At 36.0% G+C, this 26,410-nt stretch overlaps 1 protein-coding gene and 1 pseudogene across 7 annotated transcripts in view; one reads left to right on the top strand and one right to left on the bottom strand.

Moving 5' to 3' along the window:
* SGK3 (serum/glucocorticoid regulated kinase family member 3) overlaps nucleotides 1–26,410 on the top strand; it is a 153,499-nt gene that overhangs the window by 104,810 nt on the left and 22,279 nt on the right. For all 7 annotated transcript variants that reach the window (XM_047723588.1, XM_047723587.1, XM_047723589.1 and 4 more), the window contains 8 exons: nucleotides 6,781–6,868; nucleotides 11,779–11,828; nucleotides 14,334–14,391; nucleotides 19,564–19,647; nucleotides 19,759–19,890; nucleotides 23,703–23,815; nucleotides 23,906–23,942; nucleotides 24,529–24,615. In XM_047723588.1, coding sequence (XP_047579544.1) covers nucleotides 6,781–6,868; nucleotides 11,779–11,828; nucleotides 14,334–14,391; nucleotides 19,564–19,647; nucleotides 19,759–19,890; nucleotides 23,703–23,815; nucleotides 23,906–23,942; nucleotides 24,529–24,615 — 649 coding nt within the window. The remainder of the gene's footprint in view (nucleotides 1–6,780; nucleotides 6,869–11,778; nucleotides 11,829–14,333; nucleotides 14,392–19,563; nucleotides 19,648–19,758; nucleotides 19,891–23,702; nucleotides 23,816–23,905; nucleotides 23,943–24,528; nucleotides 24,616–26,410) is intronic.
* LOC125096740 (dnaJ homolog subfamily A member 1-like) lies at nucleotides 24,964–26,176 on the bottom strand (annotated as a pseudogene).

The following is a 26,410-nucleotide window of genomic DNA, read 5'->3' as shown; positions in this document are numbered from 1 at the left end:
TTTTTAAATTGCTCATCAGAATTTTATTTTGTTTGGTTTTTGGGGTTTGGTTTGTTTTGTTTTTGTTTGTTTTTTTGACATATGCTCAGCCAAAGGGCTGAGCTGATTTATATATTTTTATTTATTTATTTATTTATTTTTCTAATTAACATATAGTGTATTATCTGTTTCAAGGGTACAGGTCTGTGATTCATCAGTCTTACATAATACATAGTACTCACTACAACACATACCCTCCCTAGTATCCATCGCCCAGCCACCCCATCTTCCTATACTCTTCTTCTCCAGCAATCCTTCATTTGTTTCCTAAGATTAAGATCTTTTATGGTTTGTCTCCCTCTCTGGTTTTGTCTCATTTCATATCAGTGAGATCATATGATAATTGTCTTTCTCTGAGTGACTTATTTCGCTTAGCATGATACCCTCTAGTTCCATCCATGTTGTTGCAGATGCCAAGATTTCTTTTTTTGATGGCTGCATAATATTCCATTGTGCATCTATGTGTGTGTGTGCATGTGTATGTGTACACATATACACCACATCTTCTTCATCCATTCATCTCTCAATGGACATCTGGGCTCTTTCCATAGTTTGGCTTAAATAAAAACTTTTTTTAAAAAGAACTTATTAAGTATCTGCTGTATGCATTGGTAATGAAAAAACCTGCCAGAGGCATAGGCTCCCAGTCTAGTGGGAGAAACAGACATGTAAACAAGCAATTAAAGGTAAGAAAGTTTTATGATAGAGGTACTAGAAGACAATGGAGAAAAATGTAGCCAGTTTTCCTTGGGCGGAGGGCAAACAAGCCTTCCTGGGATTTAAAGGATGTGCAGTTGTTCAAGAAAAGGTAGGGAGTACATCCAGGGAAAAGGAATAGTACATGTAACAGAATCTACAAAAAGCCGGACATGTTGAAGACATTTAAGTGTTTACATTTCACAGTGACAAGAATATGGAGTAGGTTTTCAGAAAGGAGATAAGGCTGAAGGAGTTGGCAAGGGTCATGCGCGCATGCCACGATCCTTGTTCCACCTGGAGCAGTATTCTGTTGACCCAGACAAGGTCTCCAAGCCTTCTCCACCCAGCATTGCAGGCAGCCACTTAACATGAGGGGCTTTCCCAGCCCTGTGTGGGTTTCATGCTACTAAGCTGGAAAGGGGTCATATCAGAAATACCTAGGAACATACAGGTAGATCCATGGCTTGACATGTGTTTTCATTTTTGGGTCTTCAGCTTAGATCCACTCCCTAACCATTAATTTTTGCTGTCTGCACTTGAGATTACTTCAGATTGTCACATTAGTGGCTTGTTTGAAATAGAGTTCATAAATCAGGAGGTTGAATTTGTCTTCTTTGACAGAGCCTCACATGGAATAAATATAGAGCAAATGTTGTTGCTGGTGATTATTTCTCCTGGCATTTTGAAGTGTTACTCAGAACCTCTACCGCTATGTATTAAATTCTAAATATTGATTCTGGATCTGGAACTATAGCATTTCAGAGATGTTATATTTGGTATTAAAAGTCAATTAAAAGCAATTTGATTATTTTCATTTTAACATTATACCATAAAACACGTAATTCTTAAGTATATAACCTAATCAATTTGATTATTTTCATTTTAACATTATACCATAAAATACATAATTCTTAAGAATATAGCCTAATGGATTTCTATGTACCTATATACCTGATAATGCCACCATTGCATTCAGGGTATAGGACATTTATAGAATTTCAAAAATAAATAGCCAAGAGATTTTTCAAACTTAATTTCTCACTGACATTTTCTTTTTAATAAAAAATGACATTTTGTATTTTCTGAATCTCAGCTTGGTGTTGACAGAGCTTTGTTAATTTTCACACTTTTACTTTATACCTCAAACTATGAAATAGATTAGAGAGAGCAAGAAGAGAAGCCAATCATCAAGTGTATCTTGAACACCTAGTGTGTACCTGTTCCTCCTGTGTTAAGGAAATGCACTTTAAAAATACCTTTACTTAATGGGGTACCTGGTTGGCTCAGTCAGTGGAGTGTGTAAGTCTTGATCTTGCGGTTGTGAGTTCAAGCCCGTGTTGAGTGTAGAGATTACCTAAAAAATAAAAATACCTCTGCTTGCTTATTTTAAAACTATTTATTAAAGTTTATGTTTAGAATTATTTAAAAACTGGAATAAGATAGGTTAATACTTACATCTCTGATTTCTAGATTAAATAAAGAGTTTTCTGAGCAAATAAAGAGTGCATGATGCATTGTAAAGTAAAACAATGATGTTTGACTTAATAAAAACTTTTGAACACCAGAAATCACAAGTGAAATTAAAAACCAAAAATGTAGGAAAATCTTCCCATAGTAAAGGACAATAGATAAAATATACTTAATATAGAAAGAGCTTGTACAGATAGTACAACTTAAGACCCCAAAAGAAATAGACAAAGCACATTAATGATTTATAAAAGAGGAGATACAAGTGGCTGATTAATTACCAGAGAAACTGGTATTTCCTTATATAAGAAATGCAAATAAGAGTAAAAATACCTTATTTTAGCTTTATTGCAGGATAACACATACAGAAAAGAGCACAAATCATGATTTTACAGCTTAATGAACTATGAGAAGTTGAACACATCTAAGTTCCCACCCCTGAGGCCAAGAAATAGAACATTATGAGCACACTGGAAACCCCTCACATGCCTCCTCTGAAACTCTCTTCCTTCCCTCCTTCCCAAAGATAATGATTCTCCTGATTTTTAGCAGGATAGATTAAGGTGCCATTGTTGTACTTTATAATACATGGAATCATACAGTATGTATTCTCTATCTGGCTTGTTTTCAACCATGTAAGAGTCATTTATGTTGTTGGACACAAATATAAACACAAATATGTTGTTGGACAAATAGAATTTATTGATTTCCACTGCTGTATAATAACCCATTGTATGAATATACTCCAGTTTATCCATTTTACTGCTGATGCACATTTATTTTTATTTTGTTACGAATAATGTTGCCATTAACATGTCTTTTTGTGCACATGTGCAAATGTGCAAACATGTGACAAATCTGGAGTAGAACTTCTGGGTTGCAGTGTATATGTTTAACCTTAGGGGATAATGTTAAAAATGTTTTCCAAAGTGATTGTACCAGATAATACTTCTACTATCCATGTCTGAGATCACTGCTCACCTCACCAACACTTAGTATTGTTAGTCTCTTCAGTTTTAGTCATTCTGATGAGTGGGTCGTGGTATCTTACTGTTGCTTTAATTTGTATTTCATTGATTACTAATAAAGTTGAGTGCCTTTTCTTTAAATTACTATTTTTCACTTATATTATTAAAGATAGTAATATAAACTAATATTTAATGCTAATAAGAGCTAGAGAGAATTTTTACAATGTTCATATACTGCTGGGAAAGAATAAATTAGTATAATCTCTCTGGAAATCAGCTTAACAAACTGTATTTAAAGCCTGAAAATTATTTATAAATCAGTGTATTTTTAAAAATCTATAGTGAAAATGCTAAATGCAGTTCTAATGTTGTGCATGAAGATTATCAATTGCAACATTATTTATAGCAGTGTAAATTGTATAGTAAAAAGTTGGAGGACATCTATATATATATATATCTTAAAACTGAAGAATCATTGAGTAACATTTAGTGTACTCTTATACAACATCATACATCTATCAAGAGTGACTGTTTACAAGGAGTCTTTAACAACATGGGGAAATGTTTACGATGTAATATTTAGGTGAAAAGTAGTTAAGATCAAAATATTTTAAATACAGGATGGTCTTAACAGTGCAGGAAAAAAATTGAAATAAAATATCACCAACATTAGTAAAAGTTGCCTCTGTGTGGTAAGATTGAAGATCCTCAACTTTTTAGTTGAGGATTTTTAGTGCTTGGCTGAGGAGCCAATGGGGTGAAGCTACCATCTGTGGGATTATGACTCAGGGCCTCTACATCAGAATCCCATCCAGGCGAACGATAGGGCAACGCCGTAGAGCCTCATTTGGCCTCGGGTGGCCTCAGATGGCCTCGGATGGCCTAAGATGGCTGGTACACTGTGGTCCCTGCCGGCAGACCACTGCATGTGCCTTGTGTGGCGCGGCGTGCCCCTCCACGTGTCAGGACTGGGGTCGGGTGTGGAGAGCCCCTCATCTCAGGAAACAGGGCAAGGCCAGAAAGGAGGCCGCCCCTCTCCTCGCCTGTCACGCAACACATGATCGTGGGGAACCTGGTGCTAAACCATTTGGAGACGGCCTGCTTCTGGGTCAGGGCTTCGTACATAGCAGAGCAAGCAGCTCCCTCGCAGCGATCTATTGAAAGTCAGCCCTCCCTCGACATAAGGGTTTGTCTAAAAAAAAATTTAAAAAGAGAATAAAAAAAAATTTATTGAGATAAAATTCACATAAATATAATTCACCCTTCTAATTATTTTTTTATTTTTTTGTTTTTTAAATATTTTATTTATTTATTTATTTGAGAGAGAGAGAGTGAGAGAGAGCATGAGCGAGGAGAAGGTCAGAGGGAGAAGCAGACTCCCTGTGGAGCTGGGAGCCTGATGCGGGACTTGATCCCGTGACTCCAGGATCATGACCTGAGCTGAAGGCAGTCGCTTAACCAACTGAGCCACCCAGGCGCCCTCTAATTATTTTTAAAGTATACAGTTTTGTGGTATTTAATATAATCACATTGCTGTACAACCATCACAACTATCCAATTCTGTTGCCTCAAGGCTAATGTAACACCATCACTCCAGAGAGACTACAATTGACCCTTGAACAACATGGGTTTGAACTGTGGGTCTGTTTATGCATGGTTATTTTTTGATACCTGCAGGACAGTACTGGAAATACATTTTCTCTTATGGTTTTCTTAATAACATTTTCTGTAGGTTCCTTTAAGAATACAGTAGGTAGGGGCGCCTGGGTGGCTCAGTGGGTTAAGCCGCTGCCTTCAGCTCAGGTCATGATCTCAGGGTCCTGGGATCGAGCCCCGCATCGGGCTCTCTGCTCAGCAGGGAGCCTGCTTCCTTCTCTCTCTCTCTACCTGCCTCTCTACCTGCTTGTGATCTCTCTCTGTCAAATAAATAAATAAAATCTTTAAAAAAAAAAATACAGTAGGTAATACATATATTACAAAGTAAGTGTTAATCAGCTATGTTAGTGGTAAGGCTTTAGGTCAACAGCAAGCTGTCAGTAGTTAAATTTGGGGGGAATCAAAAGTAACACATGGATTTTCAACTACATGGGGCATTGCTGTCCCTAACTCTCATGTTGTTGAAGGGTTAACAGTACTTTTGAATTTCCTCCTTTCCCCCAACCCTTAGCAACCACTAATCTGCTTTTCTATCACTATGGGTTTGCCTATTGTGGACATTTCATATAAATGCAGTCTTATAATATATGACCTTTTTCGTCTTTTTTTTTTTTCTTAGCCTAATGTTTTTGACATTCATCCATGGAATATCATGTGTCAGTACTTCATTCCTTTTTATGACAGAATAATATTCTATTGTGTGGATATACTACATTTTGTTTGTCCATTCAGTAGCTGATAGACATTTGGGTTATTTCTCATTTTTGGCTATGTGAATAATGCTGGTATGAACATTTGTGAGTTTTTGTGTGAATATGTTCTTATTTTTCTTGGGTACATACCTAGGAATGGAATTGCTTAGTCACATGGAAATTCTATGTTTAACTTTTTGAAGAACTGCCAAACTCTTTTCCACTGTGGCTGTTATACGTTCTCATCAACCCTACTATTTTTTAAAAATTATTTTTCATCTTTCTGAATTTCCTACAATGAATGTATATTTTACTTAATCATTAAAGACAATGTGAGGAAGAGATACCTCAGTTACAGGGATTAAATGATCCCTCAGGGTTGTCATTAATGCATCCTCTCAGTGCATTAGTGCACCAAGGCCTCTCTTGTATTTTAGTCTCATTTTTTTCTCTTCATGTTTGATCTTCCTACCCATCTCTTCATCCCTCCCATTGATACCCACTTTCATGTATTTGTTATGTCTTTGGAATTTGTTTTATTGAGTATTGCTTCATGTCTGTGAATATTTAATATATATATACAAAAATGATACTGTGCTACCTTGTTTCTGACTTGAGTAGAATTCTCTGTGGTCAGTGACCATAGCTTTCTTAACTAATTTCTCTAGTGGCAGATGTCTATTTTGCTTTTGATTAACTATTAGAAAGTTACAATCAGTATCCTAGTTATGTGTCTTTCAAAACTGCACATAATTTTTTTTTTTTTTTTTTGTGGTTTATTCCTAGAACTGGAATTTCTGGGCCCAGGAAAAATGCAGACACAGTTTCACCAAGTATTGCCAAATTTCTTTTCAGAAAAGTTGCCTTATTTCACATTCTTACTAGCAATGCATGAGGGTGTCTCTTTCCCTATATCCATACCAACTTCTGATGTTATCTTTCTAACTTTTAGCCAGTTAATGGACATAAAATGACATCTTATTAGTGTTTTAATTTGTATTTCTTTTATTATTAATTAAGCTAGACATCTTCCTTACCATTTGGGTCTTTTTCTTTATGAACTGCCTTGTTGATATCTTTGACCATTTGTTGAATTCCCTATTTTAAAAAAATTAATCAGTTTGTTCCTTTTATAATAATATTGATGGATTGTATTGGCTTTCATTCTTCAAATATTACTGTGGTTATTTTCATTTTAAAAGGGAGAAAAGCTATAGAAATGCCTTCAAAGTCATAATAAAGTTAATTTTTGTTTTTAGTCCAGATGTCAGAGCATTCCTTCAAATGGACAGTCCAAAACATCAGTCAGATCCATCTGAAGATGAGGATGAAAGAAGTACTCAGAAGGTAGTAAGAGGGATTGTATTTTTTTTTAAAGAAAAAATACCATTCCCCAAAGATGAAATTACTGGCAACTTTACGGCAACATATACTTAAAATTATGTAATTTCATCCATTGTAAATTTTCTACTCTCTAGAATACATAAAAACAAATGTGTACACCTTTTACTGATTACTATTTCTTATAAAATTTGTAAAATGAGGACATCTGTGATAAAAAAGCAATACATGGTAGCCTTTAGTAGGAAGAGTAGTAGAAAGTTTGTTAGTAGAAATTTTGAAAATAGATGCAGGGGCACCCAGGTGGCTCAGTCGGTTAAGCATCTGCCTTTGGTGCAGGTCACAATCCAGGGTCCTGGGATCAAGCCCCGCATCTGGCTCCCTGCTCCTTGGGGGGCCTGCTTCTACCTCTCTCTCTGCCTGCCACTACTCCTCTGCTTGTGCTCACTCTCTCTCTGTCAAATAAGTTAAAAATCTTCAAAAAAAAAAAAAAAAGATGTATTGCTTTCTTATCACTAACCAGAGGCAGTAATTTTTAATATTTTAGTGGTTTTCTTTCTAATCTTCTCTTAATACATAAGTATTTTTTACTTACCTAATTTTAATTGCATAGTATGTACAATTTTATATTCTGCCTTTACTTTACATCTTAATTTTTCATCATTATATATCTTCATAATCATTAACACACTTAAGCTGTTTTTTTGAATTTTGACCAGCAGGAAAGGCCTTTCAACCAGAATGTTAATTGAATACTTCTTCCTCTACATTGCTAAGTTTTTATATTTAGAAAGCCAATCACTATACATATGCCAGTTGGCATCAACTAAGTCTTATTCCTGTAGGTACAGGCACATAATCAGTATGTGTTCCAAATCAAGACTAGAATATTCTTATTTTTTTTAATCAATTGTGATAACAAATAGATAAATAGAATAAGCTGTAGCATATTATTAAGATGTTTTCAACATTTACTTTAGAAAGTGAAGTGAGAAAGGTAAATTATAAAACTTAGCCCTGAGAATTATTATTTAGCAATTAAAATTATAATGAAAAAGTATATATAAACATGGTAACACCTTTATAATTAAAAAGTGATGAAAACTCTGTATGTTTGCTTAATATAGACATAAAAATCAAAGGTGTTGGGTTGAAGGGTATTTTTGTCTTTATAATGTCTTATTTTGTCATGGTTCTGTTTTTGTGATTTAAAAGATAACATGAATCAGAATGTTACTGTCGCACAGCTAACAATCTTCATTTGGAAAATAGGCCTATTCTTTTTTTGTGACTACTATAAAGTTGTAATTTTCCATCTCTGATGCCACAAGAGGGTTTTCGGTTTAGAGAACTGATTTATCTTTTCCATTTGTGACATGGTTGGTTCTAGGACAACATAAAAGGATATTTTAATTTTAGATCTGTGTAGCTTGTCAAAAGGGAAACAAACTAGGATAGCACTTGTATAAATAAGGCATAAGAAGGAAAAATATTATATAAAAATGTCATACAAATGGATTTTTGAAAAGGACACTTAATAAGACCCCAGTAGATTAAGAGAAAAGAGGCATGAAGAAATACTGTTAGTAAATAGATATGTGGGGGAATGTTCAATCCATCAGTGCCAGTAGCAAGTGAAATTTGCACAACAGAGACTTTTATCTCTGCCGAATTAACAAAAATGTAAAGTAAATAAAATATTTCAGGACTGATAAGGGTAGAGCACAGTAGGCACCCTCAGGCTTTCCTGGCATTGGCATAATGTTATGCAACTCTTTTGGAAAACAGTTTGGCAATGTTTACCAAACATGAAAATATTCAAGTTATTTAGGAGTTGATGCAAATGAAATGTTTCTTCACACAGAAAAGAATACTCACTGTAGTACAGTTTATATGAAAAATTAGGATCAATTTAAATATTAACTAAATAATGTTTGTCCCCATATGTACATTTTGAGAATATTTTTTAGGATAATAAGTTTTGACATACTGTTATCCGAAATCAGGGTATAAAATTTTATAGGCATATTCTCACAGTATTATTCCAGTCAGTTTTTTAACGTTATGTAAAAACTAAATGAAGTTGCTGTAATATTTGCAAAATCATTGGTTAATAAGGTTATAGATTTTTCTTTTTCTTTTTTTTTTTTTTTTTAGGATTTTATTTATTTATTTGACAGAGATCACAAGTAGGCAGAGAGGCAGGCAGAGAGAGAGGGGTTGGAAGCAGGCTTCCTGCTGAGCAGAGAGCCTGATGCAGGGCTCGATCCCAGAACCCTGGGATCATGACCTGAACCAAAGGCAGAGGCTTTAACCCACTGAGCCACCCAGGCACCCCAGTTATAGATTTTTCAAAAGCATTTTTTCTTTCCATATTTTCCAACTATGAGTATATATTTTTAATTGAGAAAGATGAAACTATTAAAATATTATAAAGAATAAAATGTATGTAACCCTGATTTTCCATGTTTTGCTTGGCAATCATGTTGAGAGGATATAGGTTTAGGTCATTTGAAAAATAACTTTCCTTGCTGTAGGAGACAGCTGGTTTTGAAGAAAGAACCAGATTAAAGAGACCTTCCCAGGTTCTGGTCCCTGTTCTCTGCCATGTTTCATTCAGATCTGAATTTCATTTCCTTTCTCTTTTTTCATCCATAAAATCAGAAACTTGGACTAGGATCTCTTGCAGTTTTAAAATATGGATTAAAAAAAAAATCTTCAGAAAAGGGTGAAAGAGAATCTCAAGCAGACTCCCTGCTAAGCGCAGAGCCTAATCAGTGGCTCAGACTCAAGACCCATGAGATCATGACCTGAGCCGAAATCCCCGGTGGGATGTTTAACTGACTGAGCCACCCAGGCACCCTGGTGTAGCTGTTTGTTAAGGACTTCTAAATGGATAACTTAATTAATAGCCAGAAAATATCTTTCAGGGCATCTGGACCTTTTACCTTATTTAGTGAGAGAAAAGTAGAGGCCAAAAACTGTCAAGAAACTTATGCTTCTTATTAGTGTTCACTGTTAATAAATTGTTAATTTATTAATATAATTATTAATTAATAAACAATTATAATTAATAAACAAAATTTATTAACAATATAAACTATTAATAAATTATATCTCATCCTTGGTTTAGTATAATCATTAAAAATAGTAGATAGAGTAAAAGTTAGCTAATTATATTTCCCAATAATTCATTATCATTTTGCTCGGTGTGATTCAGGGCATATAGGTTGTCCTATTCTTTAATCCATGCTTATTGAATTCCTCTTCCCTCATCTATATGAGGAGAGTTAATTGAATGGAAAAGTGATCCAATTTGGGGGGGCCTGGGTGGCCCAGTTGGTTAAGTGACTGTTTCTTGGTTTTGGCTCAGGTCGTGATTTCATGGGTTGTGGGCTTGCCTGCATGGGGCTCCACACTGAATGGGAAGTCAGCTTGAAGAGTCTCTCCCTCTTCCCCTCCTCCTGCTCACCCTTGAGCTCTCTCTTCCTTTCCCTCTGAACTAAATCTTTAAAAAGAAAAAAAGGATCCATCAGTTTTCTGCACTTTCATTAAAAGAATAAATGTATCAAAATTGTAGCTTAGTTTGTATTATGTTATCAGATTCTCTGGAACACTATAATATATAAACAGAAAAGATTCCTCCATGTTAAAATTACGGCACAACAGGATGCTTCTCATTTCTCGAAGATTTTTTATACATTTTTTTTTTGTCTTGTGCTAGATTGTGTGGTCTTCTGTATTTCTGTCTTCTGGGGGCTGAAAATGTATTATATGAAGATTTTTCATGTAGAGATATTGATAGGAAATTTTGTTTTATAAGTTAAAAGCTGGTGCCAGTATTGTTACTGTTTAAGAAATGTACTATGCTTAGGAACTTTTGCCCTTTATTTTTAAAAGTAGTTTGCATTCTGGAGATTGTAAGTTTCAAATGAATTTAAGTGGAAATCTGTATCATGTATGTCTCTAATAAAAAATTGCTTAGGTAAAATTTTTTGGTTCTGATTAAAGAAAAATTTTTTAAAGCTCGTATCTATAGCTTACTTGAAGGATAATTATGCAGGGCTGTAGTAAAAGTATGCATATTTGGGATATCTATAACTGTTTTAATTCTCTATGCATAAGGAATCTCAAAGGGAATTTATGTGAAGCAGAATTCACTTACAGTTGGTTTTATAAAAAGTGCTCATGTTAAAAAGATCATGAGATTAATCTTACAAGATTTGGGGTTAAATTTCTAGCTGATTATTAATTAGTGAGCGAGAATTTTTTTTTTAGTTAAATTGCTTTATGGCATAGCAAGTAAAGATTTACTTCTAAATTAATATTAGGGATCAAATTTACTATATTAATTATTATAAAGAGAAAAGGCTATCTAAAATTTTTATTTGACTACAGGGTGGAATTAGAAAGAAAAGCACTCTTATCTACATGTATTTGATTTAGAAATAGGTCTGTCTCCTATAATTCAATCCAGCTTTACAGTCTTCATCATCATGATATTATCATTTCCATATCATAAATTAATAAACAATTATTTGAAAATTTGAAAAAACAGACAGCCATTTTAACTAGCTTTTTAAATGTAGAAATGATCCTTCCTAAACTTGGTTTCTACACCTATCTCTTGTCCAAGGAGCTTTCCCCAGTGTACTTCATTTGCCACCCGTGAGCTTTATTTCTGCCTTGTGATTTTCCTTACAACTGCTCTTGAAATTTATCATAATTATATTGATTGTGTGTTTCCAAATAAGTTACTGCATTCATTAAGAATTAGGACTTCAGGCTTCTTTTTCATGCAATACATCCAATATTTATGGTAGAGTTAGTATATTTTATTTCAGAAACATTCACTGACTGATAACCTTGAAGCTCCAATAAGAGCGTTACTGCTTTTTTTCCCCTCATCCCAACAGCTACACTCTACCTCACAGAACATCAACCTGGGACCATCTGGAAATCCTCAGTAAGTCTGTTTCAAACCTCCTCTAACTGAATTCTGAGAAGACCTTCTTTTGTGCATTTGTATGTACATACCACTTTAATTAGACCAGTTTAACTAGAACCCTGAAAAATATAATAACCATAGTTATAGTGAATATAATACTATCATATGCTTGCCTGTTTTACTGCTCTAGCTTTGCATCGCTTTGATAGAGTTCTGAGGAGTTTTTAAATCCACCAATTGTAATTAGGTTCTGCTGTTTCGCTGTTATTTTTCTCGGGTGTGGGTGTGTGTGTGTGTGTGTGTATGCGTGTATGCGTGCGCGCACATGTGCGTGCATGTGTGTGTGTGAAGCCAATAGACTTTATTTCTAAGGAGATCTTAAGTCCTGGGAGGTTACTCTGACAGAAGCATCCATACAGGCTTAATGGGTATTCTCACTGGTACTCAGTGTTACTGATGCAACCCTAGTTGTCAGCCAGCTTGTTCCAGAGGAGTCATGATGGACATTAGCATAGTAAAGGGTAGTAAACTTGCTTTAACCAGTTCCTCTCATAGTCCCTTATTTGCTTGAGCACAGGGAAGGCATTTTTGAGGAAGAGCAGGAATGGCAAATACAGACTTCATCTTGAATGTCAACTCCAGCATTTCATTACAAGTTAGACCACTGAATGCAAAGGATTCCAGGGCTACATCTTGGCTCAGCTGGAGGAGTGCCCTGACTGATGAGTGGTATCTGCCATGGTTTGGAGAACGTATAGTGTTGCTGTACTTGGCTTGTAATGATCCTTCAGGTTCACTGCATTCATTCTCAAGTAGTCTGTCTTTTATCCCAGGACGTAATGTTTCCCTCACCCTTTTGATCCACTTACTGAGTAAAGACAGATAAGAAATAGCCAAAAGATTGGGTCATTCAGCACTGCAGTAAGGTAGAAAAACTGGGAATGTGATGTCACACAATCAGGTGAACAAAGTGTCTCAAGAGGGTAGTAATTCACTCTGTTAATGTTGCTGGTAAAGCAAGTAAGTGTTGAGAATTGACCACTGGACTTGATAAGTCATTGGTGACCTTTGCAAACCATTTCAGTGGTATGGTGGGTATAGACCCTGATAGGAAGGAGTTCAAGAGAGAATTAAAGGACAGGATAGCAGGAATAGACAAAGAATTTAGATCTCTTACTTGAGGAGTTTTACTGCAAAGGAGAGCAAAGAAATGGGGGAGGTGGTAGTTGGAAGGGGAGGTTTGGTTTTGAGCTGCTTTTTGTTGCCAAACACAGAGTTGGTCAGGCAGCGCAGAAACAGAAACTGACTTTCAGTTAGGATTTGTCACCAACAATTAACACTGGGGCCTTGGGTACTGCCTCAGTTAGCCTATTTACTATGTTTGAGGAATTTGCATGATTTTTTGCTATTACATTTGTTTAAAAAAAAAACTTTCAGTATCTCAGCATATCATTCAAGAACAAAGTAGTCCAAAGAGCAGATTCTTGAAGAAGAAAAATACCTGAGCCTAGTTAACTATTTATCTCCCTAATCTTTACCTGTTATTATTTAACCTAGACCTGGTGTTACTCTCATGTTTGAATTGACCACTTATCTCAGTGATGAATTAAAGAAAATTTAAAATCTAGGGACACCTGGGTGCTCAGTTGGTTAAGCGTCTGCCTTTGGCTCAGGTCATGATCTCAGTGTCCTGGGATTGAGCCCCATGTCGGGCTCCCTCCCTGCTCAGAGGAGAGGTCTTCTTCCTCTCTCTCTGCCTCCCCCTCCTGCTTGTGGTCTCTCTCAAATAAATAAAATCTTTAAGAAAAATAAAGGAAGTTTAAAATCTAAATGGAGTTATTCTCCTCTCCCTAGTCCAACTTGGGATTCAGAGTATGTTGAAGGAAAAAGCTCTTCTGGCTGCTTTGGCTCCACTTTCTGCTGCCATGTTCTTTTGCGTACCTACAGCCAATGTTGTTTTCACCTGACAGATCAATATAAATAAAGGACAAAAGTAGTATTCCTTCTGGTTTCTCTACTGGATTTCCTGCATTACCATCTATGAGAATAAGCAGAGAGGTCTTCTATGTGTAATGTACAATAAGTGATATTATATGTCCAAAGAATTGCCAGATGAGGTAGTCCTTGGAATGTATTACTAATTTATATAGTTACTCAGTGTCCTTATTAACAACATGGGTGAGGTTTATGGTTAAATAAAATTGACTTCAAAACTATATATATATATATATATATCCTTTTCTCCCAAAGGGACTATTAATGAAATCTGTCTTAAGCAGAACCTAACAAGGCTTTAATAAAGTTGTAAAATGTCTTATCAGCAAGGAGATATTTACTATTATCCATTATTACCTATTTTATATTCAAGATGAGGAACTACACATGTGAAACCTGGAGTCTTCATGCTAAAATGTTTTTTGCCCAGCATTTTCTTAGTAAAGAGTGAGGTGCTAAGAAATGTTTAAAAGTTAACATCTTTCCAGTTTCTAGGAGGCTAATTCTTGTCATCGTTCATTTTTTCAGTGCTAAACCAACAGACTTTGATTTCCTGAAAGTTATTGGGAAAGGCAGCTTTGGCAAGGTAAGAGTGTTTTTATTTTGCTGCTCAGTAAATAAGTACTTCAGGAATGCATGCCTTATACATTCCAGGCCATAGAACTTGCTGGTATGCAGGATAAGGAGTTAAAATGCTTTCTCTACCTTCAAAATACTTAGATAGTTAAGGCGTTTACTCAAATTTTAACATAAAGTTCATTTGTTTGAGTGTTTAGATTGTTTATGAATAACAGTGCCTTGAATATTCTGGCATATGCCCTTCTTGGTGCATATGATGCATGTTGGTTGGATATACAGCTAGAAGTAGAACCAATGTGTCACACAGATGCTGGCACACATTTAGCACCTCTCATGTGCCAAGCAGTGTACTGGCTTCTGGTTAGTTAGAGTATTGAACAAAACTGAGAGTTACTACCTTTGTGATGCTTGCAACCTCATAGGGGAAAGAGGCGATTAAAAATATGCAGTCAATAAATAATGAAAAGCAGTAATGGGGACTGTGATGTAAAACATAGAATAGAATGTATGATAGAGGACAATAGGCAAATGGGGGGAAAATTCCTACTCAGGTGGGTTGGTCAAGGTCGGCTTCTTTAAAGAGGTTCTGTTTAAGCTGAAGCTGGAAAGACAAAAATGAGCAACTGTGAAAATAACAGTTGGGGAAGGAAAGGGATGTGTGAAAACCCTGCCGTTCCTCATACAGTGAGCGTCAGATGAATCATACAACTTGACAGTGTGGCCATACCAAGGAAGGAGAATCTGCTTTAAGGCCAGAAGCATTGTAGATGGAGTTGCCAGAATCGTTAGATATATTTAAGTGCTTTTTTGCATTACGCTTCAATCTGTAGTGAAAATAAATATGCATGTGTTTAATTATGGTTTGCTACATTCTGAGCTTTGGGTATCTCTAGTTTGTTTTCTGAGTTCCCTGGATACCAGAAACTATAACCATACAATTAAATCCATGTGTGTTAATTTAGCACATACATGTTGACCACCCACTACATGCTGGGTATTGTGCTAGTATAGCAACAGAAAGTTAGAAAGGGATACTGAGCTCAGAATGCTCAAGTCTGTTGGGATGTTAGAGATAATCTATTGTTAAAAACAAAAAACATTGTCTTTTGGAAACTTCATGTTTAGATCTAGAGTCTACCAGGAATTGGTTCTTGGATATAGCATGAAGTTGTAAGGTCACAGTTCATTTTTTCCCTATTGATGTCCACCTGACCCACACAATTTACTGAAACAGCAGTTCTTTCCCCACTGATCTGCAGGGTAAACTTCTTCATTTATCTAGTGTCCCTATATGCATGGATCTTCTTCTAGATTTTATATTTTATTTTTGTTTCAAGATATTATATATTATTCCATCAGTCTGCTAGAGTATGTAGCTTGATATCCAACAAAACAGGTCCTCCCTCCTTGTTTTTCAAGAGTTTTAGCCCTGGGGCGCCTGGGTGGCTCAGTGGGTTTAAGCCTCTGCCTTCAGCTCAGGTCATGGTCCCAGAGTCATGGGATCGAGCCCCGCATTGGGCTCTCTGCTTGGCAGGAAGCCTGCTTCCTCCTTTCTCTCTGCCTGCCTCTCTGCTTACTCGTGATCTTTGTCTGTCAAATAAATAAATAAAATCTTAAAAAAAAAAAAGTTTTAGCCCTTTGAATATCTTTTTAAGTTTTAAAAAGTCTTAAGTTTTAATCTGTAGGTCAATTTGGGAAAAATTATTATTTTTACATTATTGAGTCTTCTAATCCATGACCATGGTATATCCCTTTCTTTTTTTTTTTTTTTTTTAGATTTTATTTTTTTGAGAGAGAGGAAGCAAGCAGCACGTGTGGGGGGAAGGGGTAGAGGCAGAGGGAGTAGCAGGCTCCCTGTCAAGCAGGGAGCCCAACACGGGACTCAATCCCAGGACCCTGGGATGATGACCTGAGCCAAAGGCAGAGACACCCAACCACTGAACCGCTCAGGCACCCTGGCATATCCCTTTCTTAATTAATTCATCTTTAATTTTTCTCCATAATGTTTTATAGTGTTTTATATAGAGTTTTACACATCTTTGATTAGATTTATTCCTGTGTGAAATATCTATGCTATTGAAAACTGGTGTTAATTATTGAAGCCAAACGTATGCCATTATCTATGTGACACATTGGTTCTACTTCCAGTTGTATATCCAACAGACATGCATGCACATATGTGCTAAGAAAGGCATATGCCAGAATATTTATGGCATTGTTATTCATAAACTGTCTAAATGTCTGTCCATTAAAAAGTGGATTAAACTGTGTAATGCAGTTTTTCACAGAACTAGAACAAATAATTCTAAAATTTATATGGAACCACAAAAGACCTTAAATAGCCAAAGCAATCTTGAAAAAGAAAAAACTGGAGGTATCACAATCCAGATGTCAAGATACACTACAAAACCCCTGTCATCAAAACAGTATGGTAGTGGCACAAATATAGACACATAGAACAATGGGACACAATAGAGAGCCCAGAAATAAACCCACAATTATACGGTCAATTAGTCTTCAACAAAAGAGGCAAGAATAGGCAATTGGACAAAGTCTTTTCAACAAACAGTGTTGGGAAAATTGGACAGCTACATGCAAAAGAATGAAACTAGACCACGTTCTTAAACCATACACAAAAATAAACTCTATTTGATTAAGACCTAAATGTGAGAATGGAAACCATAAAAATCCTAGAAGAGCATACAGGCAGTAATTTCTCTGACATTGGCTGAAAGAACACTTTTCTAGGTATGTCTCTTGAGGCAGGGGAAACAAAACCAAAAATAAACTCTTGAAACTACATCAAAATAAAAAGTCTCTGCACAACAAAGGAAATAATCAACAAAACAAAGAGACAGCCTAGTGAATGGGAGAAGATATTTGCAAATGACATAGTTGATACAGGGTTAGTATCCAAGATAGGTAAAGAACTTAAATAACTCAACACCAGAAAACCAAGTAATCCAGTTAGAAAGGGGGCAGAAGAAATTAACAAACTTCTCAAAAGAGGACATACAGATGGCCAACAGAGACATGAAAAGATGCTCAACAAATCAAAACCACAGTGAGATATCACCTTATACCTGTCAGAATGGCTAAAATCAAAAAGTGTTAGTAAGGATGTAGAGAAGGAAGAGCCCTTGTGCACAGTTGGTAGGAATGCAAACTGGCACAGCCACTGTGGGAAACGGTATTTTAATTATATATATATTATATAAATATATAAATTATATATATTATATAAATATATAAATTATATAAATAAATATAATTTAATTATATTTTAATTTTATAAAATAATTTAATTATTTTAATTTTCCTCAGAAAATTAAAAACAGAACTACCATATGACCCATAAGTCTACTATTAGATATTTATCCAAAGAAAATGAAAACACTAATTCAAAAAGATATATGCACTCTTTGGTTATAACAGCATTATTTTACAATAACCAGGGCATGGAAACAAACCAAGTGTCCTGGACTTATGAGTGTATAAAGAAGATACAGTATATGTATATACATATCCATACACACACACAATGGAATATTACTGAGCTATAAAAAAATGAAATCTTGCCATTTACAACAAAATGGGTGGATCTAGAGAGTATAAAGTCAAATACTGTATATCATTCATATGCAAATTTAAGAAACAGAACAAATGAGAAAGTGAGAAAAGAAGACAAACCAAGAAACGACTCAACTATAGAGAAAAACTGATGGTTACCAGAGGGGAAGTGGGTCGGGGGGATGGGTGAAGTAGGTGAAGGGGATGAAGAGTACACTTACCAAAAAAAAAAAAGTACACTTACCATAATGAACTCTGAGTAATGTATAGAATTGTTGAGTTACTATACTGGAATCAAATTGTGTGATGTGTTATTCTACACAACAGTAAAAATACAAAAATTGTGCTGCAGGCCACAACATAAATACATATTACATTATTTAGAATGAAAGTAGTCAGATATAACTTTATATGATTTCTAATTACATAAAATTCAGAAAAAGACAAAACCTGAAATTGAGATAGTTGAGGAAGACAGGGATAAAAGGGCAGAAGGGGCGCTTCAGGCTACTGATAATGTTTTATTTTTTAAAATTTAACATTTTAATTTAAATTCCATTAATTTAACATCCAGTGTAATACCAGCTCCAGGTGCACAGTTTAGTGATTCAACACTTACATATAATACCTGGGGTTTTATGTTGTAGTGAGGAAGACAACACATACACTAGAATATAAGGCCCAGTAGTGTCCCTTGTCACTATGTCAGGTTATCTTAAAAATCCATTCATTCATTCATTTATTTTAAAGATTTTATTTATTTATTTGTCAGAGAGAGAGCACAAGCAGGGAGAGCAGCAAGCAGAGGGAGTAGCTGACTTCTGGCTGAGCAGGGAGCCCGGTGCGGAACTCAACCCCAGGACCCTGGGATGGTGACCTGAGCCAAAGACAGATGCTTAACTGACTGAGCCATCCAGGTGTCTTTGAAATGGGTCACTTAATAGTTAACACAACTTGTTGGGCATCTTGAATCCCTTAAAGTTATTTGCAAAACCCTAAGTATTTTTTTTCTGGGGCAAGAGTTTCTAAATTTCCTTAGATCCTTGAAAGTGCGTACAGCCCAGCCCATTGTAGAAACTCAGCTACACATGGTGCTTCTTTCTCTGAATGCTTCTGAATTAAAAACTTGTAAGAGAAACCTAAATGTTAAAACAAAAATGCATTTTGATCACGTAGAAACCATTTCCTTCTCTGTTTTTTAATCTATCCATGAAGTTGATAGCCTCAGTATTTTCTAAGGACACTCTTTAAGACTCAAGGCTGGCTTGTGTGCACACTTAACACTGAATACACTTGAGAATCTCAAGCAGTATAGATTCTGGGACTTAAATTTAGTAAAAGTCTCAAACATCAGCACATTAAGTGACAGAGAAATGGTACCTGGCTATTCAAGTGATTAACATCCCTTTTTTGTTATTGTTTTATTAAAATATCTAAGAAGAAGTGGAATAAAAATTCAGTAGTTTTCAGTTTTCAAAACTAAAACATCATCTGTGTCCGATTTAGACTTTCTTTTTACATAATTTAAGTATGAATTTGTTGACAAGTGACTTATTTCTATCAAAATATTGAAATGTCTAATAGTTTGCACAATCTTGAACTACAACAGGTTCTTCTTGCAAAAAGGAAACTGGATGGAAAATTTTATGCTGTCAAAGTGTTACAGAAAAAAATAGTTCTCAACAGAAAAGAGGTAAAATAAAATAGTGTTGTTTTTCCTAAATCCATTTTCTCAATTAACAGAATTGTTTTCTGGTATATAATACAAGTTGATCCTTTACTTTTTTTTTTTTTTTTTAAACAGCAAAAACATATCATGGCTGAACGTAATGTGCTTTTGAAAAATGTGAAACATCCATTTTTGGTTGGATTACATTATTCTTTCCAAACAACTGAAAAGCTTTATTTTGTTCTGGATTTTGTTAACGGAGGGGAGGTGAGTTTTATGATTAGTTTTCTAATGTTGATAGTGTTTGGAAAAACTAGAATAAAGTCATAGTTTTCCTTTGCTTCACAGTTTTTGGAAGGCTAGGCCAGCATTAACAGCTATTGGATTCAAGATGCTGGCTAATAAGCACAAAGCAAGATACAGAGAACAGTTAACAAAGCTCTTAAACAGCTTATGGTGTGTAGGTGGGAAGAGCCATAAAAGAACCTTGATGTGAAGCTGCAGACTTCATGGGTAATATAGCAAGAATAATACACTGAAACGTTAAAATAAAACATAATTTGTATTTAGATAATTACTGTCTCCACAGTTGCATATAAAGATTATTCTAGCCTGTCATTGTCTAAAACATGCAAACTATAATCAGACAAGAAGATCCTCTAATAAAGAGTTCTGTGGTGAAGTCAGTGTGGAAAACGTTTCATGTTCTTTCCCATTGGCAATTAACAATATGTTTCTTGGTGATTCACAGTATGTTTCAGCATGTTAAAGACTTTGAGTTCTGCCTTAAACAAAGTGAAGATTTCTTTGAAAATATTTACTTAGCATGCAGTCCCTTTTTGTTTGAACCAAATCTGTTAATAATATTCCCCCAAACTCTGAATTAGAAGGATATTGAAATACATTTTGGAAAACGCTACTGTCATGATAATAATTATGGAAATAGTTAACATGCATCAAGTAGACTGAATGTGCCCAGGACTCTGGCTCTCTATTATTTTATCTTCATAATAATCCTGTTATATAAAATAAAGAAACTGAGGCACAGAGAAGCTAGGTAACTTGCTCAAGTCATGTGGTTAGTATTAGAACCAGGAATTGAACTCAGGCAGTGTGTCATTCCAGGATTTAGAGAGTGGACCACCCCCTGTTCTTCTGTTTCTCAGTCCTCACACCTTTCTAATTTGATGTCTGACCTCCAAGTGTCTCTAAAAATTATTTTCCCAGATTGTGTCCTAGACTTAACAAAAGGATCTTTCATCCCCTGGTCCTAGATCAGAGAGAGAGAGGAAAATAATTATTTCAAACTTAATATAGTATACTTAACTGTACAATAAAGGAATTAGAAGGGAGACTGCAAACCTGAAAGGTGATTAGATACACCTGGGTTATTTGGGGGGGGAAGATCGTTTAAAGAATCATTATTCAACCCTCTGCATTTGTATGACAAAAATGCCTCCTTGCTGTAGAGGCAAAACTTTGAAGGTTGAAGATTTGAAGTTTGTCATTTTTTTCTGTGTGTACAGGAGTGCTAACATATGAGAATTTATTGAGGGCCTGGAACCTTGTAATTACTTTACCTGCATTATTTCAATTAATCACGTAACTCTTTGAGATAAATACTCTTCTAAGGTTCAGAGAAGTTAAGTAACTTCCTCAATGTCACCATGTTTTCTAGTAAATGTCACATCCTGGATTTAACCTGGACCTGAGTACCAATCCATGACTTTGAAATGTCCTGCAATTAGATTAGATTAGATTAGATCCTGTTGCAAGCTTCCTGCTTTGTCTGTGGCTTTTTGTCTTGTTTTGGGACCTTGTGTCTGATCCCGTTTTACACAGTGATCACTCATAAACTGAGTGGCAAAGGTGGGAAAATGTAGGCTTGTACTCTAAGAGAGAAACTTGGCTAAGATAATGGGAAATAAAAAGAATGGAATAGAATGTTGGGGTTGGTGGAGGAGAAGCTGAATGGGACAGTAGTAGAAGGGCAATAAATATGAGAAAGTACAGAGAGAGGTAGGAGGGATATAATTTCATTATGGGTTTCCTGTTATTCTTACTAGTACTGTCCCCCTGACTTTTTTTTTTTTTAAGATTTTATTTATTTATTTATTTATTTATTTGAGAGGGAGAAGCAGACTCTGCTGAGCAAGGAGCCCCATGCGGGACTTGATCCCTCCTGGGATCCTGTCTGGAGCTGAAGGTAGTTGCTTAACCAGTTGAGCCACCCAGGTGTCCCTCTTTTTTTTTTTTTTTTTAATTTAAATTCAATTAGGCAACACATAGAACATCATTGGTTTTCAGATGTAGAGTTCAGTAATTCATCAGTTGATAGTCCCTCTGATTTTCATACTTAACAGTTTAACCTTGACATGTGTGCTTACTTTGATATGATACTAGCATATAGACAAGCCTTCCCAAACCTCAGCTTCCTCATTAGTTTTTTGCCTGAAACTAGTTGGGTAGATTAAATAATACAAGCACATAAAGTCCTCAGCATGGTGCCTTTGATTTAGTTAGCTATCGTTGGTGTATGGTCAGATTTTCATTTTGGGTAGTTTTCATTAATATTATATTGGATAGATGTGCTCAGATAAATAAATAGAATATTACAGTACTATTAGTTACATCTAATAGAGGGAGTAGTAGGGCCAGACAAGAAGGAGTATTTCAGAAATAAAAGATAAAAACAGAAAAATTTATTCAATAGATAGAGAGGCTAAGGGTAAAGGAACAGTCTGGATGAATCCCAAGCCAGCCTCCACATTCCTACTCTGTCAGGATCTGTTATAACTGATCTTCACCATAACCTTTCAGAAGAGGTTGAGAAAAATTGGGGGATAGTTTTTGTAAGAGAAGTTAAATGAATTGCACACAGAAAGAGAAGAACTAGAATTTGAATCCAAGTCTGATCAGCTTTAAAACCTGACTCTTCTCACTGTACCTTGTTGCCTCCCATAGCTCAGAGGGCTGAGTAGAAAGTGATGTCATTAAGGATAGAATACAGCAGCAGTAGCAGTAAATCTGCAAAGAAGACAAGGGACTCTGTTCCAGACAAGTTGAATGTGTTGGCTTGTGAAATATTCCAGAAAAAGCAGCAGACGTCAAGTCTTTGCAGGAGAGGCTCCAAGCAAAGGTGTAGATGGGGTATGTCCACATGAAAGACGTCAGCACAGAGGTGGTTAAAATCACTGGATGGATCAGGTTACCTGGGCAGGGTATCCAGAGAAAAAATAACAGTGGAGAAACTGAGGCCAGACACATTGCTATCCCTGCGGTGTAAGGGGCTAGAAAGCAGCAGAGATGGAATTCTCCAGGGAAGAAGGAGCGAGATCATTGTTTTAGAAGCCAGGGAACTTTGAGTAAGGACCTAGGGCAAACTTCGCCCAGGCAGGTGACCTAATGAGAAAAGGACAGATGGTAAGAAATAAATACGATTTCAGAAGTACAGGAAATGAACAGGAGAGGCTGCTGCTTAGCACCAGCCATTTCTACCGCACTGGAATTTAGGCTTGATGTTGCTTCGCTTCCTCCCCCACCCCCAGAAGAAACCAAACCTGAATTTTTACTAAAAGTTTCTCCATTTTTAAATGTTAACAGTTAATTTAGATTTTTTTCTAAAAACAGTATTTGGCTCAAACACGTTGTATCTGTGGGTTATATTTGGTCTGCCGCCACTTGTTTCCAGTCTCTGAATAGTGTTTGATTTTTTTCTTTCTTTTTTTTTTCCCCCCAAATGAAACCACAGTCAGAAAAGGGGCTAGTGAGAGATCTTATTTCACTCCATGGCAATGTCAGCATCATCGGTCTTGATTGATAATCTTTTCCAGAGTGGTAAGGACATTGCCACATTGAGGACTGAGGAATAAATGAGAGATGAGCAAGTTCAAGTTAGCAAGGGTAAGGAAAGATGTGTGGTTGAAGAGAGAACAGGGGGACACATACAGAGTGAGAGTTCTGTGCTTTTTATCTCATGTTCAGAAGAACCAAAATCCTATTTTTTGTATTTATAGGATATATTTGTTTCACTTTATGTGTGAATGATCCTAATACCCATTTCTTTTTCCATTTTACAGCTGTTTTTCCACTTACAAAGAGAACGGTCCTTTCCCGAACACAGAGCTAGGTTTTATGCTGCTGAAATTGCCAGTGCATTGGGTTACTTGCACTCCATCAAAATAGTGTACAGGTACGTTTTAATGTATTTCTTGTAAAAATGTCTTTTTTTATTACTTTATTTCAGTTAATACTCAGTTTTGCTTTTCTTTCCTTTTAATAGAGACTTGAAACCAGAAAATATTCTTTTGGATTCAGTAGTAAGTATTATATTTTTTAAAAATCTGCCAATTCTCAATTTTATTATCATTATACTTGGTGGAAAAAAGGCAGTCTCAAAGGGCAGCCTCATTCCATTTATGTAACAGTCTCCAAATGACAGAACTACAGAGATGGAAAACGTGAATGGTTGCAAGGTGACAGGGACAGTGGGAATAGGGGAGTACAAAGATAAAGGGGTAGCATGAGTGTGTTCCTTAGTTCCTTTGGGGTGATGGATAGTTTTCTATCTTGATGGTGGCAGTAGTGACATAGATCTGTTACATCTCTGCTGCATAGAACCACACTTACATATACACACACACAAATGCATGGGTGTGAAAACTGAATAAAATGGGCAGTCTGGTTAACAGTAGTCTACCAATGTCAGTTTCCCGATTTTCATATTTTACTACAGTTATATAAGATATCAGCATTGGGAGAAGCTGAGTGAGGGGTACACAAAACTCTTATGTACTATTTTTGCAGTTTCCTGTGGGTCTACGATTATTTAAAAGTGAAATGGTTTTAAAAATTGTCAGTTTATGCCCATGCATTGTTTTATCTTACTGCCCCTCTGTTTGTCAGGGACATGTTGTCTTAACAGATTTTGGGCTTTGTAAAGAAGGAATTGCTATATCTGACACGACAACAACATTTTGTGGGACACCAGAGGTAAGAAATAGGTTTCATTTGTTGTTTATATAATCTTGTGTAAAATATAAAAATGAATCACAAATTGCATATACAATATTCGATATCAGAAAAGTAGAATAAATCTCTTATTTCAGAAAGCTTTTAGCCACTTGTATATATCTGATAATCATCCCTTCAGAATGTTTAAAGTTTATTGATTGTATTTTTTTTGCTTTTATATTTGAGTTTTTCCTTCATTTAACTTTTAAAACACTACTATAGTTGAATATTAAAACAAAAACAATAGCAAGTAGTGAGCTATGAGTATAGTCCTTCACTCATTCACTACTGTATATAAAATGCCAGCAATGTTATTCACTGGCCCCATTAAGAGGTCTGACACTGAACACCACCCCTGAGATGATGTTCATCATCCTCATATGCTTCCCCATTGTAATGGCGCCATCTTTCCTGATTTGGATCAAAGTCCACCAGTTCTACCTGGTCCATTTCATCAGTCTCTTCTACTTCCTTCCTCTCAGGTAGGAGTTTTTCCAGCAAAGAGAGTTTATCAGTAGAGAGAAAGCCATTCTCAGGAAAGTTTACCTTAAATTCGATGATGAAGCGACCCTTCTCATATGGTCTACGATAAATTAGCGTGCCTTCATTTAGCACACACTTGATATCTCCATGCTTGGCAATTTGACCTGGGTGAGAAGCGATGACAGTGGTGCGGTTGTGAAGAGTAGATACTGGCTTTTGAAAACCGCACAGTGCTTCAGCCAGGCTGTATATCCATACACATGAAAATGTCTTCTCCTTGCTGAGTAAAAACAGCATGGTCCTTCTGATCTAAAACAATGATAGTATCTCCTGGTTCCTGTCCTGGTTCTTGATCTCCTTCACCATGGAATGTTATCTTCATGCCTTTGTCAATATGAACTTCCAGAATCTTCTTCTCTCGAACTATCTTCCTTCCATTGCAGCTTTTACATCCATCTTTAGGACTGATCCGTTCCCCATGGCCCTGGCACTCCATGCACACAGATTGAATTTGCTAAACCATTCCAGGTTCTATCTGATGAATTCTTATTTGCATTCCATTACCTCGGCAATTGGGACAACATTCGACCGCTCCTTTCTTACCACCTCAGCCTTCACATTTATTGCAAATCACATTCTTTTGCAGAGCTGGTTTTCTTGTTGCACCATTATATAAATCTTCTAAGGTTACTGAGAGCTGATACACAACATTTTTACCTCTCCTTTCTACATTCTTCCTCCTCCTCCAAAAAGCATATCAAAGATGTCCATGATGGAGCCAAAACTACCACCAGCTCCACCTTCTTTAATTGCCTGTTGCCCTCCTTTGTCATATAATTCCCTTTTCTTTGTATGAGAGAGTACTTAGTAAGCTTGAGAAATCTGTTTAAACTTCTCTCCTTTGTTTGGATTCTTACCAGGGTGGTACTTCAAGGCCAGTTTCCTGTAGGCCTTTTTCAGTTCTTCTTGGGTGGCATTGGGTTTGACCCGCAAAACATCATAGTAAGTGGTTTCTTTCACCATTTTCTACAGCCGGTGAGAGGCCCGAGGCTGGTGTGGGGAAACAGGAAGGAGCGCATTACTCTGCGCAGCTCGGGCAGCCGCCGCTCCTCCTCCTCTCACCGAGCATTCTGGAAAGTTCCCTGATTGTATTTTTAATTGTGATTATAAGCTACTACAGATAACCCAACAAAGATATAAATTACGCTTATTTGTTTTTATCTTTGTTTTTTAAGATTTTATTTAAAGTCAAGTTAGTTAACATAGTGTATTATAAGTTTCAAGGATAGAA

This window comes from Lutra lutra, chromosome 4 (assembly GCF_902655055.1).
Source record: "Lutra lutra chromosome 4, mLutLut1.2, whole genome shotgun sequence".
In the NCBI taxonomy this organism is placed as follows: domain Eukaryota; kingdom Metazoa; phylum Chordata; class Mammalia; order Carnivora; family Mustelidae; genus Lutra; species Lutra lutra.
The sequence above is the reverse complement of the archived record's forward strand: the minus strand, read 5'-3'. Positions and strand labels throughout refer to the sequence as shown.